This window comes from Trichomonas vaginalis, chromosome IV, assembly GCF_026262505.1.
Source record: "Trichomonas vaginalis G3 chromosome IV, whole genome shotgun sequence".
NCBI classification, from domain to species: Eukaryota; Parabasalia; order Trichomonadida; family Trichomonadidae; genus Trichomonas; species Trichomonas vaginalis.
Window position 1 is genome coordinate 6,204,062 of NC_067206.1, and position 16,268 is coordinate 6,220,329.

The window sequence follows — 16,268 nt, forward strand, 5'->3', positions numbered from 1 at the left end:
ACTTTTGACCTCACTTTTTCCGTAATTCAATTTTTTACTTTTAATATTTTAGATCTTCATAATATCATTTGAAAAATTAACCATATAAAAAAATCAAGTTATCAATTCACTTTTTCCGTAATTCAAAAATCAAAAATATAAATAATATATCTTTTTATCAAATATTATTATTATATTCTATGAAAAATGAGGTCCGGAAATTTTGCGGATTCCCGTAACTCAATTTTACGGAAAAAGTGCAGTAAACTATTCAAAATACGGAAAAATTGGTGTAAACTAATGATTTTACGGTAAAATCACGGAAAGTCCCGGAAGAATATATGTGCCTATATGAAATTATACAAAAATGAATCAAACGCATTTTAAAAGATTGTTCTTGTATTATAAATGCTATTCGCAGATTTATTAGTTGAAGAAAATTACCAAATTTTTGCCGATTTACAAAAAATGATTTACAAAGCATATTTTTATAAGGCTTTAAAAATCTTTAAAATGTGACCGGTGACGGAAATCCATGGTAACCAACCGCGGTTCCCGTTTGGAATGCCATACTTTTTATATAATATTCATAAAGATTTTCCAAAAATATGATACCGCAAAATTAACCTTATTTTAAAAAATTAATAAAATAATAATAAAAAATTATTGAGGATGTTTTATTGTCGTCTGGAAAAAGTGACAAAATTATTATTGTCGTCTAAAAAGGTGACAAATTATTATTGTCGTCTGGAAAAGTGACAAAATTATCATTGTCGTCTAAAAAATAGATTTTTCAAGCATGTTTCGGTACCTAAATAAAGGAAGAACATCAATTCCATCTATGTATATAGTATGCAAACACGCATGATATATGGAGTAGCTCTTTATCTGGCTAAAAATCCTATTATTTGAAAATTCGCATTGTCGTCTAAAACCGCCAGACGACAATAATAATACCCCAAAATTATTTGAATCTTTTACATTAATTGTTTCTTTTTTAAAAGTACCTTTAAAGTACAATAAACAAGATTTGAATCTATTGATCCTTGTTGCAAACTTGAATATATTGCTTCAAGCATTTTCAAACATTCGACTTTTTTGTTTTCCAATATTTGTTCATGGTCATTAGCTTTTCGTAATATACGAACAACTTTATCACTATTGATTAATTGAACTTTAAATTTAATCAATAATGCTGGAACAACCGTTGTGTATAATTCAACAACAAAATCGTCTAATCGAATATTCCTTCTCTCTGGGAAATAAGAATGCTTGAGAACTTTGAAATGTGACTCACTGACGTTATTAGTCGCGTCACCTCCGTTGCGATAGCGCTTATTCCAACGATCTAAATGATGCCTCCATTGCCTATCGAAGTACTTTTGGGCTTTCGGTTCAGTGGAAAGAATTTCAAGAATTCGATCATAAACTGCATCTAGGTCTGCAGCTTCTTCTTGAGTGAGGTGCTCTGGAACTTCTTCACTTGTTTCAGACGTTTCTTCTTCTGGAATAAATTCAGAATCGTTTGGATCATCAGAAGATTCTCGTGGTAAAAAGATTTGAGAAGGTTGAAATTCATTTTCGATGAATTCTTCTTCATATTGTTCCTCTTCTTCAATTTCTTCTGCTTGAAGTAAGTGAGATTGAGCTGGTTCCTCTCTAGGATTTTCTTCTTCTTGGTTCTGTTCTTCCTCGGGAGATTCTTCTATCATAAGACAAATTACGGAAAGTGAACTCAAACAAAAAGTGACACAATGCATTTGCCAACCAAATAACTTTACAAAGCAAAAACTTAAATTACTTGTCAAGCTTACTATTCTTATTTTAACAATTAAAAAATTAAATTTTATTTTTTATTTAAAAAAATCATCTTATATCATCTGATATATATATATAACAGCATTAATATTTCAATGATTCACAAATCAACTTTTTCATTATTTTAAATAATTATAGAATATATACCGACTTTTTGTACATAAATATTTTTAGATTCAATAATGATTTACGGTTTTTTTCAAAACTTATAATTTTCCAATGAGTGGTAGAATCTTCGATTTAATTGATTTAGAATGGTTAAATCAAGCTAATCAACAAATTCAAAGCGGTATTAACGTCGAAACCGTTCTCCAAAATGTCCCTTTAACAGATGGAAGAATTCTTCAGACAAAGTTTTTGAACTTTGTATAAGTTCTCCAAAATGTTAAACTATTCAAAGCGGTATTAACGTCGAAACCGTTCTCCAAAATGTTAAACTATTCAGACAAAGTTTCCCGCTGTTTGCGAAGGAATTGTTGGCTATGATGTACTGATTCATGATCAGTGCATCATAGCCAACAATTCCTTATACAAAGTTCAAAAACTTGGGTGCAATCAGAACTGATTGCACCCAAGTTTTTGAACTTTCTCGAGGGAATGAAAGGGTAAGAGGTATACATTATGAATATATACCTCTTACCCTTCCATTCCCTCTCTGACAGCGGGAAACTTTGTCTGAATGTTAAACTATTCAGACAAAGTTTCCCGCTGTTTGCGAAGGAATTGTTGGCTATGATGTACTGATTCATGATCAGTGCATCATAGCCAACAATTCCTTATACAAAGTTCAAAAACTTGGGTGCAATCAGAACTGATTGCACCCAAGTTTTTGAACTTTCTCGAGGGAATGAAAGGTAAGAGATATCCATTTCCTTTCACCTTCGTTCTCAATAATTAACTTATAAATTTTTTAAAGCAAAAAAAGTCTGATTTTTTTTGACAAGTAAATATATAGGGAATTTATCCGACCAAATAAGTGTCACTTTTTCGGTTCACCTCACTTTCCGTAACTCGTCTTACAACACTTCTTTAGTATCGAATACTAATAATTTCATTAGATTATAAAATTCTTCAAAATTGTCTCGTGATTTAAACTTATCCGCTTTTCTTAATATGGCGCGAAGGACATGCACGCCACACCAAAGAATATGACAGTTTGGAATACCTCGCTCAATTGCCTCGGCTATTTGTGGGGCGCAGTCCATACTTATCATCTCGGGTTCTCTATTAATATATTGAAAATAACGACAAACACAATATTGAATATTTTCGCTTGTGTCAGGAGAAATAAAGAAATACAAAAAAGGAAAAACAATAGTATGTTCTGTTTTTCCTGTGAGTGCATATAATGGAATGTTAGCCCTTAGAAGTTTATACGTTGAATCGATGTGAAACGTAGAAATTTGGTGACCAAGGGCCTTCGCTTCGAAAGGTGCATATAAAAAAACTAGTTTTCCCGGCTCAGAGATAAATTCAATTAAATCTTCTGGACAACTTCCTTGAACAGATTCGACAAAGATAGCTAAAGAAACTTTTTCATCCGAACTAAAGCGTTTGGAAACAATTTCAGCTCTTTGAGCAAATTTACGTAATGCATCTGGACCTTGTGCAAATATTGAAAGTAACTCTTCGTCTGTATATGAAATATTTAAGTCTTGGAAACACTTAAGTTGAGCTGTAGCATGATTCATATTGTTTTCAAAGTAATGTTTAAGATAATTTCTGACAAATAATGAGGATATTGTTTTTGTTGATTTCGGAGGTGCAGAATGATCATGAGAGTCAGCGTGGATTAGTAGTTCATATTTATCTTGATCTATTATCCGGACTTTGAATTTAGCTTGACATTGTGGATACTTACATTTGTATTCGATCGTGGAGTATTCTTTCCTGCATTTTTGAGAGTAGCCCATGCTAGCTTTTATCTCTTCTTGGATACCAAACTGGAGGAGCTCCATAGTGTTGAATATCACGGGCTCCATACAACAAATTGAATAAGGTATTTCAAAATTTGAAGGAAATGGTCCATCATTGAATGTAGTGGCCGGGAATTGAATGACATACAGATAGTTTGAGGAAATTTGTTATAAATTATAATATAATTGAAGAATTAATTATCAAAACAAGTCTAAGAGCCATTTGTCAGATTTTCCCGAAATGCAAGGTTAAGATTTTAGCAGCGACTAACTTTGAGTGTACATATATAATTGTTATACTGAGTACTTTCTATCTGTGTTACTTATTTGAGTCTAAGAGTCATTTGTCAGATTTTCCCGAAATGCAAGGTTAAGATTTTAGCAGCGACTAACTTTGAGTGTACATATATAATTGTTATACTGAGTACTTTCTATCTGTGTTACTTATTTGAGTCTAAGAGTCATTTCTACCATAGAACTAGATATTGTCTCTCATTAAATATATATAACTGTAAACTGCTTAATTCATTTATCTATTTAGATAAAATTATATTTATATAAGATTTCATGTTATTATTTCATCTTTATTATTTTTTTATTCCTTTGAAAAGTGACACTGGATAGTTTGTCCCTTTCTCATCTTAACCTTGCATTTCGGGAAAATCTGACAAATGGCTCTTAGACTCAAATAAGTAACACAGATAGAAAGTACTCAGTATAACAATTATATATGTACACTCAAAGTTAGTCGCTGCTAAAATCTTAACCTTGCATTTCGGGAAAATCTGACAAATGGCTCTTAGACTTGTTTTGATAATTAATTCTTCAATTATATTATAATTTATAACAAATTTCCTCAAACTATCTGTATGTCATTCAATTCCCGGCCACTACATTCAATGATGGACCATTTCCTTCAAATTTTGAAATACCTTATTCAATTTGTTGTATGGAGCCCGTGATATTCAACACTATGGAGCTCCTCCAGTTTGGTATCCAAGAAGAGATAAAAGCTAGCATGGGCTACTCTCAAAAATGCAGGAAAGAATACTCCACGATCGAATACAAATGTAAGTATCCACAATGTCAAGCTAAATTCAAAGTCCGGATAATAGATCAAGATAAATATGAACTACTAATCCACTCTGACTCTCATGATCATTCTGCACCTCCGAAATCAACAAAAACAATATCCTCATTATTTGTCAGAAATTATCTTAAACATTACTTTGAAAACAATATGAATCATGCTACAGCTCAACTTAAGTGTTTCCAAGACTTAAATATTTCATATACAGACGAAGAGTTACTTTCAATATTTGCACAAGGTCCAGATGCATTACGTAAATTTGCTCAAAGAGCTGAAATTGTTTCCAAACGCTTTAGTTCGGATGAAAAAGTTTCTTTAGCTATCTTTGTCGAATCTGTTCAAGAAAGTTGTCCAGAAGATTTAATTGAATTTATCTCTGAGCCGGGAAAACTAGTTTTTTTATATGCACCTTTCGAAGCGAAGGCCCTTGGTCACCAAATTTCTACGTTTCACATCGATTCAACGTATAAACTTCTAAGGGCTAACATTCCATTATATGCACTCACAGGAAAAACAGAACATACTATTGTTTTTCCTTTTTTGTATTTCTTTATTTCTCCTGACACAAGCGAAAATATTCAATATTGTGTTTGTCGTTATTTTCAATATATTAATAGAGAACCCGAGATGATAAGTATGGACTGCGCCCCACAAATAGCCGAGGCAATTGAGCGAGGTATTCCAAACTGTCATATTCTTTGGTGTGGCGTGCATGTCCTTCGCGCCATATTAAGAAAAGCGGATAAGTTTAAATCACGAGACAATTTTGAAGAATTTTATAATCTAATGAAATTATTAGTATTCGATACTAAAGAAGAATCTCCCGAGGAAGAACAGAACCAAGAAGAAGAAAATCCTAGAGAGGAACCAGCTCAATCTCACTTACTTCAAGCAGAAGAAATTGAAGAAGAGGAACAATATGAAGAAGAATTCATCGAAAATGAATTTCAACCTTCTCAAATCTTTTTACCACGAGAATCTTCTGATGATCCAAACGATTCTGAATTTATTCCAGAAGAAGAAACGTCTGAAACAAGTGAAGAAGTTCCAGAGCACCTCACTCAAGAAGAAGCTGCAGACCTAGATGCAGTTTATGATCGAATTCTTGAAATTCTTTCCACTGAACCGAAAGCCCAAAAGTACTTCGATAGGCAATGGAGGCATCATTTAGATCGTTGGAATAAGCGCTATCGCAACGGAGGTGACGCGACTAATAACGTCAGTGAGTCACATTTCAAAGTTCTCAAGCATTCTTATTTCCCAGAGAGAAGGAATATTCGATTAGACGATTTTGTTGTTGAATTATACACAACGGTTGTTCCAGCATTATTGATTAAATTTAAAGTTCAATTAATCAATAGTGATAAAGTTGTTCGTATATTACGAAAAGCTAATGACCATGAACAAATATTGGAAAACAAAAAAGTCGAATGTTTGAAAATGCTTGAAGCAATATATTCAAGTTTGCAACAAGGATCAATAGATTCAAATCTTGTTTATTGTACTTTAAAGGTACTTTTAAAAAAGAAACAATTAATGTAAAAGATTCAAATAATTTTTTATTATTATTTTATTAATTTTTTAAAATAAGGTTAATAAAAAAGTGACAGTGGATAGTTTGTCCCACACTCACTTCTTCATTTAAATTATAACAATTATTTTTGGTTTTATATTTTTTTGGATCAAATCCATTTTAATAGAATTTATATACTATTCATCTATTAGTAAACACTACCGTATATTATTTTTAAGCTATCTTATTTTTTGAACTTTTATTCAAATCTTTGGTCGCAAGAAGAATTGCATGATAAATAAAAACATTTAATCAAAGTCAATTTTATTTTTCATATTCAAATGGACTGAGTGTTAACATTTAACATTTTTTGCTAATTGTCGTCAAAAATTAGGCGTAAAGCAAAAATTGATATTTCATATGGTTTTATGATAGATAAGCATTATATTCCCACTCATTATATTCGTAAATTTTGTGGTTTATCCTTCGCTTTTAAGATCATTGAATTTGATTTTTATATAAAATAGTTATATATTAGAAAATAATATGAGTTTATGTGATATTATTTTTCAGAAGATTTTGTGTTCTTCTTCAAAATTTTATTTTTTTATTAAAAAGAATCTTTACAAAATATACATTTACTTTAATTAATATTTAAAAACGTGCTCTATCAAAAGTTCCAAAAATTCAATATTTTAGCTTTTCTGAGGTGTCACTTTTGATGGATTTCTGTTTACAACATTTTTAGCGAAATTGCGTATTGTACGTTTTTTCGCAAAACGAAACCCTTAATTAAAATTTCTCTGAAAAAGTTTTGATTTTATTTCTTTTATTTTTACATTTCAAATTTCTCGAATGATTTTGTTATTTCTGTTTTTCGGTGAGAATGCAGCAAGAACAAAATTCTACCATGTCTGTGGACATCAATCCATACAAGATAAAGAAGCAATTAGTGTTATGGAAACAACAATTGCAGATTCATTTGAACCTATAAGAATTAAATTCAGTGTAACACCGGACACACTTTCTTGTGCAGCCGCAAGTGGATCAGTCTCATGGAATGGTGTTAACTACACTTGCGAAGCAGATGACGTTCTCTCTGCAGAGAAAAAGACTGCTCTTGAAACTACATTAGGCAATGTCAATACATATCTTTCGAAATTACTCAAAGTTCGACGCTTAAAAGATAAAATTACCCTTAAAAATTACAAATCTTTAACTACAAGTCTTGGATCTGGCGATAATGCAGAAGTAAGCGATATCGATTTAGTTGTTAATGTTATTCCAAGACCATCTAAGCCTAATCTTGAACAAATAGCTCTAACAGCTATCACTCAAATTGAAAATCAAGCTTTTAGACCAGTTCAAGCTGTAATGTTTGTCAATACACGATACCTACCAACAACAGCAAGTAACATCGATTCTGATGATGACCGATTCTTTTATACGTTATTACACGAATCTTTACACGCCTGTGGAATTTCAGCTTCACTTTACGATCGCTATCATCCTTTGAATACATCAACACCTCACGAAAATATTGTTCTTAATGCAACGTGGCATACTAAGTTAAATACTGGTGAACAACAGAGAGAATACAGTTTCTTAGTTACTCCTAAGGCCCATCAATTCGCAATCAATCACTATAACATTACTTATATTACTTATGGCAAATCAAGCGTTGTATCTGGAATTGAATTAGAAACTACTGAAGGAATTGAAAAATCACATCCAGAGGCAATGAGATTCCAAACTGATGTCATGACAGGATTCATTATGGAAGCTGAGAAAGCGAAATTCTCAAGAGTAACTGATGTAACACTTGCAATGCTATTAGATACAGGATTTTATAATGTTGACTATACACAAATGCAACCAATTATATATGGAAATAGTAGATCTGTTAATGGAAATCCTAATCCAGATTATGGCCAAAATTTGCCACAACTAAAATTCCCCAAGGGAACATTCTATGAATTCTCAGACAGCTGGGACACTACTATGTTTGACTTTAAGCATAGTGGAACTCTCGATATTGATAGTCTTGGCTCAGCAAATTGCGCCGAAAATCATTTTTCTGATACTTATTGCTCTGCCACCTACTTTTACAATCCTATGGGATACTTTAATGTAACAATGGAACCAACTTATGACTGGGCTTTAATTAAAATCCCAACAACGAATTGCCCAAATGGAAAAGCCTTTCTTCCTGGCAACGATACAGAATGCGGAACATATTCGTGTGCAGCTAACAATTCATCATATATGTTTACATATAAAGGTGAATCAAATGCTGAAAAAACAATCACATGTACAAAAGAAGACGAAACTTATACATCATTTAAACGCTCTGGAGAATATCCATATACACTGAAATGTGCTGATCCTGTTAGATTTTGCAATACTGTTAAGCAATACGAATCTAAATTCACATCCGATCCATTATACGAATATACACCACCAGGTGGAGGAGGTGGTACACCAACTCCATCAGGTGGCAGCGGTGGCAGCGGTGGCGGCGGTGGAGGTGGTAGTGAATTGACCGATAAGCAGAAGAAAATCATCATTATAGCAAGTGTATGCGGTGGTGTCTTCCTTATCATCCTCATTGCATCCATTTGTTGGTATCAACACACCCAAAAAGATGAAGATGACGAAGATAACGATGATAAGTCAACAAGTGATCTTTACAGCAGTAACTCTATATAATCAATATGTGTATAAAGTTAAAAACGAAATAGTGTTAATAAATAATTTTTGGAATTTTTATTTAGTCATACTTTTTCTCTTTTTATGGATTTATATGCATAAAATTGAGTATGTATATTTGTGATCTTAATTATATTGCAAAATACTTCATAGATGCGAAAAAAAGAGTACGAGTTTCAAGAGATCAACAAAAAACTGTTCATATAATTGATATTTAACTCATGTCTAACTTAATTATCTAATAAAAATTGATATGTGAGGATAAATCTTTTTGAACTGCAATATCAAATTCAATAGTTTACATTCAAATGTTTAAATCACTGTTCGGGTCATCCAAATCAAATTCAGGATCCGAAAAATTGATTAAATTAAACCTAGATTCTCTAGAGAAGAATGAACAATACAGATTATCATATTATTTCCCCGTATCAATTATTTATTTACATGATGACAAGATTACTGGTACTATAGATATCAATTTAAACGGTGCAAGATCTCTTACCTACGAATCGATATATATTTCCGTAGTTGGCCAAAACAGAAATAAATCTGATGGTTCATTAACCACTTTCTACAAGCGTACAAAGCAAATTGCTGAATCTGGAACTCTAACAAAAGACGCTACTATCAAATTTGAACTCAGACCTCTCGATTATGAAGTTCCTTCCTTTTATGGAACGCATTTTGATTCAAGGTATCATGTTCAAGCCTCAATTAAGACAAAACAGCAAGAAGTAAACGATGATGTTCCAATTTACGTTCTATTTGCAGAGGCAAAGCCAGATTCAATCGTTCCTTTGAAAGCAGAAGTCGGTATACAGAATGTACTTCATGTAGAGTTTGTTATTCAGAATCCTTCTTTTGCTGTCGATGACTGTATTATCGGAAAAGTGAATTTCCTCATTGTAAAAATCAGAATTGTCAAAGTTTACATACAAATCAAGCGTTTGGAATCATTCAATAACGGTATTGTCACATTCAAGCAAGATACAATCATTTGTCAACATGAAATTCTTGATGGAATCCCTGTCAGAGGAGATTCGATTCCTATTAGATTCTACATGGGCGGTGTTAAGGCCTGGCCATATCCAAAGAACACAAGTAAGTTCCTTAATGTTAGTTATAGCATTAGATTCCTCCTAGTTGATGAAAATGATAAACATTATTACAAAGATCTTGGAGATTATGTACCATGTTATAAAAAAGAATAATTAATAAACTATTATCTGTTTCAATAACTAATAACATTTACTCTTTAACAAATTGAACTGGAAATTGTAATAAGCAATTTTTCTGCCATGATCTAAAGACATCTGTCTTTTTGATCGTTTGTGCTATATGTGGGAACAGAACTTTTTGCTTCCATTCTTCAATAACTGGTCTCCAAGCACGAAATTCAATATCATTATTTGGATTTGGATGTTTTAGCTTACTCATGTATTCTTCGTACTCTATTTGATCAAGGAATAATCCGTCGCCTGGTAATAACTGGATTCTGCATGTTTCTTCTGTTAATGATCTCGAAACTTCTTCTGGAGTAACTTGGTTGAAAGAAGCGGCTGTAACCATGGATATCATCTTTCTAATCTGGTTGAGCATGAAACTTATGCCTCTGATGTAAAAGAGAACGTATTCCTCGCCATTAATTGTGAAAACGTCGCCAAAAGTAAAGTCTGTAATAAATCTTTGAGCACCTTTGTATGTTTTAGGTGTTCCATTAGTATAGTTGTGGAAATTATGCTGGCCAATGAAGAGAGGACATATTTTTTGACGTAAATAATCTAAATGATCTGGATCTGTTGATGAAAAGACATGTAATGGGAGTAAATAGTTGTATTTTCTATGTGTTGCGAAATCTTTAACTGGAAATGGTGAATTTGTACATAAGCAAGACATTATTTTTATTGTTGAATCCGATGGAAGATTTTTGTTAATTAATTCTGGTATTTGTGAACACTCCATATCACAAATTTCATAAGATTTAAAGCAAATAAGTTGGCCGCATGCGTGAACACCAGCATCTGTTCTAGACGCTTCATTCCAAGCTATTTTTCCTCTGCGTTTATAGGAACCTTCTGGCAAAATGCCTGATTTTTCTAATCCTTCAAACAAATCAGAGTCAATTGTCCTAACTTTCTCGTTATATTGCAAACCATGATAACCTGTTCCAATATAGCGAAAATAAATAACAACGCATGCTGGTTTTTTGGTAATAAGATATCTGTTTGATTCTGGAAGTGGTGTTGTTAATTGAACCTCTTTATGAATAAAGCTAAATATTCCGCCCATAACTAGGAATTTTGTCTCCCCCAGAATATATTAATCAGGCCCTAAATATTTGTTTTACAATTATAGAAAAATCGTGAATAATGCAAAATTTAAATCAAAATTAGATACACAAAAATGATGTGTATTTGAAATTTGCATGTTTTCGTATAGATGTCAAAATTCAAATTGAATAGACAATTTAATTCCGATCAAAAATTTAGATATCATAAATAATTATTTTCTAATATTTTTAACATAATAAATTTCCCGAAAAATAACCGTTCGTTTACAAAATCATTTTTGAATTATCCTATGCTTTTATTTTTTCTACTGGAGCTTGTAACGTCTTCCATTGTGGATGAGTTGTTAAATGCTAGTCCAGAAGTACTTGCGCAAGCTTTCATGGAAAAATGCCTCGATCAAGGCGCGAATGAAGTTAAATGTCGTCAAAGTACTCTTGAAATGTTTGGGAATGCAGGTTTAACAAAAATAGACGTTAATCTTCAAAGTGGTATCGATAAATCAGAAACTGGCGGCTTCACAACAATCGTTAAAAAAGGAACTCGAGACGTTCGAAGTGTTACAATGAATAGAACAGACTGCACACTTCCAAATACTATATACTATGGCGGGCAGTGTCATTGCAGACTTTTTTTTGATTTTGGAGAACCAGCTAAAAAAGGTTGTTGGCGCTGCAGACCTAAGTGTTCAAAAGATGCTCTTTGTACACAAACTGAGGGTTGTAAGTGCCCTAATTTTACAATTGGAGATGGTTATAGCAGATGTGAAGTACATGTTCCAAAAATAAAGCGCGCATATGTTAAAAAAGACAAGAAGGTGATTTTCGTAGAAATTAAGCCTATTAAATGGTCTTATCCTCATGTGGCTTTTTGCAAATTCGCAAATACGATTATCGAAGGCCAATTAATATCATCCGATACAATAAAGTGCGTTCGAAATAAGCGTAAAACCAAAAATACTAAAGTTGATGTTTCGTGGGATTCTTTTGCCTTTACCCACCAAAATCTTCCAATTTCAGAGCTAGATACACCAGATGTTGATTTCGGACCAATAATTTTATTTATTATTGTGTCTTTCATTGCATTAGGTGGATATTTTATGTTTGTTTCCTTCTCAAAAGGCCAAACAGAGCAACACTTGAACGAATACTTCGATCAAGTTCAGCAATCGGGAAAATTGTAATATTATTTGTAAGTAAATATAGTGTTTGTAGTTATTTGAAAGAAAAATTTTTAGATATATTTTTATGATCAAAATTTAATTGGTAACACATGAAATCTGAATGATAATTGTTATATTACATGGAGATTTGAGAAATGTTGAATGATATTGGATGATTTGAAACAAAATTGAAAAAAATGAATTTTGAAATTCAATGAAAAGATTAAATAAGTTCAAACAGAATACAATTTATTAACAGTTATATACAAAAACGCAACAGAATTATCTAAGCATAGCAACCATATCTTCTCTTTGGTTGCATTGAGCGATACCTTTTGCCATTTCAAAGATACCAAGTGGAGAATCTTGATCTAATTTGCTACCGAATGTATAAATGATCTGGCGATTCTTTGTATCGTAGACAGCAGCAGCGGAATGGTTTCTTGGGACCTTGAAGAGGCCAATATCGCTGATCTCACCCTTGTGCTGATCGTTCATCACTGGCTTAATGTGGAAGAGGAACCACCATCTACGGAGAACGTCATAAGCGAATAAATGAGAAAATACGAAGTCGCTTGTACCTCCAAAGCAAAGGATGTAATTAGAGCCACATGCAACAACTGATGGGTAGTTGAGTGTTGTCTGTGGATATGAACCTTTGTTGGGGATAAGTTCGAATGCGCATTTCTGGAGGTCTAAAATTAACATTCCATCCGTATTGTGGGATCCGTAAATGTAGATCTTATCATATATTTGGGTAAATCCTGCGGTTGGTCTTGGCGTGAAATCACAATCTACAATTGACCAGGTATTAGACTTGAGGTCATAAACATAGATATTTGAATCTACATTAACTTTTGAAAAACCTCCCCAGATATAGATCTTTCCGTTGAAGTTTCCGATAACTGCATTATTTCTTGGGGAAGGAACCTCGCCATGGCCTTGGAGTTGGGAGAATTCGTTTGTGTTTAAGTTAACTTTGATTAATTGGTTATAATATGTCTCATTATTGTTACCACCAAAGATATAAAGATCGTTACCGATAAGTGTAGCAGTTGCATGGGATCTGCCGATTCCAAGGTCTTGTATTACTGTTGACCATGTATTGGCTCCGATATCATAGCAAACTAATTCAGTTGAGTACTCATTGTTTGCTTTTTCACCGAAGGCGTAGTAGATCCTGTGATTATTAGGATTATAAACGAAAGCAGTTCCCATTCTTGGAGAAGGTGGGTAGAAAGCGCCTTCATGCATGTGCCAGTTGGCATGGAACGGTGTTTTGATGATTGTATTACTTAAACAGTACTCATTAGCTTCTGCAAATGATGTTGACTTTGGAATATCTTCTTCGCTATCTGTGATGCTTGTATAACCGGCAGCAGTAACTGCAGAGTTATATGCGATCTCGCTTTGTCCAGCACCCATTTATTAATATAATTATTTTTGTGTTGTATTTAGAATTTTGTGAGAGAGAGTGGCCATATTATTGAGAAGTGTTAAACAAGATTGAATCGAAAACAATAATATAGAGATTTGATATTCATGATATATGAATAGTTCGTTTTATGATTTTCGACGCTGAAAAAAAATTTATTGAAATTTAATTTTATGAAATTAGATTTGTAATAGATTAATTATCATTAATTTAGAATTTGCGAAAATTTTGACAAAATTTATCCATCTTGTGATTTTCATTTAAAAATGCTATTGGCAGCTGTAGTAGTAATTTTGATATGTCCCATCATTCATAGAAAAAATTGTATGAACCATAAATTTTAATCGTCGTTCACATAATTTAAATTAATGTGTTAACAATTAAATGAGGAAATTAACTAATAATTAATTTTTACTCCCCGTAAATTCAAAGAAAATCATGATTTGAATAGTTGTAAATTACCATCAAGAATTCAATCACGAATTTTCGATCGTATGATGTGTTATTAAAATGTTTGGTTCCTTTTAGTCTATTGTTTAACATATGCATTATTTTCACTTTGGAGAAAACATATTTCACTCAAATTGAACAGATTTCTGAAAAGTTCAATTCACAAAGCCCACCTTTCAAGGTATTAGTATTTTGTGTAATGTGGAATTGTTCTATTACATTTTCTTAAAAATTGGCTCATTTCACTCATTTGAGAGTTGGATAAATCTTTATTTTATTGAATATATCTGCTTAATTAATTCTGCGTCAATCTATAAGAATATAGAAATTCAAATTCAAATTAAATATATCTTGCCAACATCTTGATAAGTATTTTTGTCCAAAAATGAATCAATGTTCTATTCAAATATGGTATAGGCAGATGAATTTCCTTTATTGATAAGATATTAAAAGATCAATATTAACTATCCTTTTGATAAGTTGAGAATTATAAGATTTCATATTGAAACACATTTAAGAATGCTTTCGATAAGATGCGGATCATATACGATGATCTAGTTTGAGAATATTTTTGTATTTGAAATCTTATAATCCCAAAGAACAATGAAAACTGCATTGTAGCAGGCTAAGATGCGCACTTTACAATGTGAATAGAATAATAATATTTATGATTTATGTCGATAAATGAATTATGCAGCCTTTCTCAAGGATATCTTTAGTCTCACTCATCTTCATGTCTTAATACTATTATAAAGTTCTTGTCTGATAAGAGAAGATTCCAAAAATGTTTTTGCACCGGAATTAATCTTGAAATAATCGGATATGAAAAATTGAGAAAAAAAATCAAAATTATCGGAAAAGAAATTTACAATGGAGGATTTTCAAGTTAATGATCCTGTTTACAGTAAAATCATGGGTTTCGTTATTGATGGCAAAGTCCCAGAGTCATGGAGACAGCCATTTTATTTCAAACCAAATTCAAACAGCTTAGTTCAAAATAAATCAGGTCCATGTGGCCTCTTTGCTGCCCTCCAGGCGCATATCATTAAAAAGCAAACTGAGTGCCCAGGATACACTAATCAGCAATTATTATGGGAATCGATGTTAGAAATTATGAGAAAAGTTAGAGGAACATACTTATTCTGCACATACATTGACCAACAAAGCCATCGCATTGCATGGAAAGCTACAGCGGATCTTAGAACAGCTCAGACATTTTTAGGTCAGAGTCGTTGGACAGATGATCCGCAAGCAACACTTCTCTTTGTAGTTTCCATTGTAATATTAGTTGGTCCTGTATGGCTTCGATACTTTTCAATTCCAGATCATGTTATTGATGAAGCTGGATATACAAACCTTACATTTGTTTTATTACTAATTACAGGAGAAGTGTTAGACTCTTATATTGATAATAATGGTTCGGTTGGTGGTATGGCTTCAAAAGGAACCACTGTACAACCCGAATTTGGATTATTATCTAATGCAGAATGCGTTCAATACCAAAAAATCGGCCATTTCTTAACGCATCCTCATCAAAATATTTGGGTTGCTTATTATGGAGCCCACTTTACAGTCATGATCGCTGGTCCTTCTGGATTCTTTGAATTCGATTCACTTTCGAAGTATCCATGGGTTCCATTCACACCAAAGCATCCTTTCACTGAGCTCCTTAATAATGCCTATCGTGGAAATTAATTTTTGTTTTTTAATAAAAGCGAATATTTGCTTTGCCTCATTTGCTCAATGTGTGTACATATTTCAATCATTTTTTCTCGTAATTCATATTTAGATCTAAAATCGTCACTAATAATTACTCAATTGTGCCATAAAACGCCATGCATGGTGATACATTCGTGCATGATGTTTAAATTTAAGCACTCATCGCACAACCCGAGATAAATATCTTAT

At 32.5% G+C, this 16,268-nt stretch overlaps 8 protein-coding genes across 8 annotated transcripts, besides 7 other annotated features; 6 read left to right on the plus strand and 2 right to left on the minus strand.

Moving 5' to 3' along the window:
* Positions 1 to 600: 600 nt before the first annotated feature.
* Positions 601 to 647: a mobile genetic element.
* A 278-nt stretch (positions 648 to 925) lies between these two features.
* Positions 926 to 1,686: a mobile genetic element.
* Positions 1,687 to 2,016: 330 nt separating this feature from the next.
* Positions 2,017 to 2,169, plus strand: TVAGG3_0040100 (uncharacterized protein; the record flags this gene model as incomplete). The annotated part of the gene is made up of 1 exon (XM_001323955.1): positions 2,017 to 2,169. One exon carries the CDS (start codon positions 2,017 to 2,019, stop codon positions 2,167 to 2,169), a length of 153 nt encoding a protein of 50 aa, XP_001323990.1.
* A 56-nt stretch (positions 2,170 to 2,225) lies between these two features.
* Positions 2,226 to 2,667: a mobile genetic element.
* A 146-nt stretch (positions 2,668 to 2,813) lies between these two features.
* Positions 2,814 to 6,434: a mobile genetic element.
* Positions 2,822 to 4,351: a mobile genetic element.
* TVAGG3_0040150 (MULE transposase domain-containing protein) lies at positions 4,687 to 6,345 on the plus strand (the record flags this gene model as incomplete). Its single annotated transcript, XM_001323957.2, has 1 exon — positions 4,687 to 6,345. One exon carries the CDS (start codon positions 4,687 to 4,689, stop codon positions 6,343 to 6,345), a length of 1,659 nt encoding a protein of 552 aa, XP_001323992.2.
* A 585-nt stretch (positions 6,435 to 7,019) lies between the features above and the next one.
* Positions 7,020 to 7,057: a mobile genetic element.
* Positions 7,020 to 7,057: a terminal%2Cinverted (terminal inverted repeat of Banshee-A3 transposon ID:TVAGG3_0040160).
* A 114-nt stretch (positions 7,058 to 7,171) lies between these two features.
* On the plus strand, positions 7,172 to 9,069 carry TVAGG3_0040170 (regulation of choline O-acetyltransferase protein; the record flags this gene model as incomplete). The annotated part of the gene is made up of 1 exon (XM_001323958.2): positions 7,172 to 9,025. The coding sequence occupies one exon, from the start codon at positions 7,172 to 7,174 to the stop codon at positions 9,023 to 9,025; it is 1,854 nt and encodes a 617-aa protein (XP_001323993.1).
* A 264-nt stretch (positions 9,070 to 9,333) lies between these two features.
* TVAGG3_0040180 (retrograde transport, endosome to Golgi) lies at positions 9,334 to 10,236 on the plus strand (the record flags this gene model as incomplete). Its single annotated transcript, XM_001323959.1, has 1 exon — positions 9,334 to 10,236. One exon carries the CDS (start codon positions 9,334 to 9,336, stop codon positions 10,234 to 10,236), a length of 903 nt encoding a protein of 300 aa, XP_001323994.1.
* A 37-nt stretch (positions 10,237 to 10,273) lies between these two features.
* Positions 10,274 to 11,314, minus strand: TVAGG3_0040190 (pseudouridine synthase protein; the record flags this gene model as incomplete). The annotated part of the gene is made up of 1 exon (XM_001323960.1): positions 10,274 to 11,314. One exon carries the CDS (start codon positions 11,312 to 11,314, stop codon positions 10,274 to 10,276), a length of 1,041 nt encoding a protein of 346 aa, XP_001323995.1.
* A 47-nt stretch (positions 11,315 to 11,361) lies between these two features.
* On the plus strand, positions 11,362 to 12,529 carry TVAGG3_0040200 (uncharacterized protein; the record flags this gene model as incomplete). Its single annotated transcript, XM_001323961.1, has 1 exon — positions 11,696 to 12,496. The coding sequence occupies one exon, from the start codon at positions 11,696 to 11,698 to the stop codon at positions 12,494 to 12,496; it is 801 nt and encodes a 266-aa protein (XP_001323996.1).
* A 54-nt stretch (positions 12,530 to 12,583) lies between these two features.
* On the minus strand, positions 12,584 to 13,933 carry TVAGG3_0040210 (nitrile biosynthetic process; the record flags this gene model as incomplete). Its single annotated transcript, XM_001323962.2, has 1 exon — positions 12,758 to 13,900. The coding sequence occupies one exon, from the start codon at positions 13,898 to 13,900 to the stop codon at positions 12,758 to 12,760; it is 1,143 nt and encodes a 380-aa protein (XP_001323997.1).
* Positions 13,934 to 15,217: 1,284 nt separating this feature from the next.
* On the plus strand, positions 15,218 to 16,092 carry TVAGG3_0040220 (ubiquitin carboxyl-terminal hydrolase FAM188A-like family; the record flags this gene model as incomplete). The annotated part of the gene is made up of 1 exon (XM_001323963.2): positions 15,231 to 16,055. One exon carries the CDS (start codon positions 15,231 to 15,233, stop codon positions 16,053 to 16,055), a length of 825 nt encoding a protein of 274 aa, XP_001323998.1.
* Positions 16,093 to 16,268: the final 176 nt, after the last annotated feature.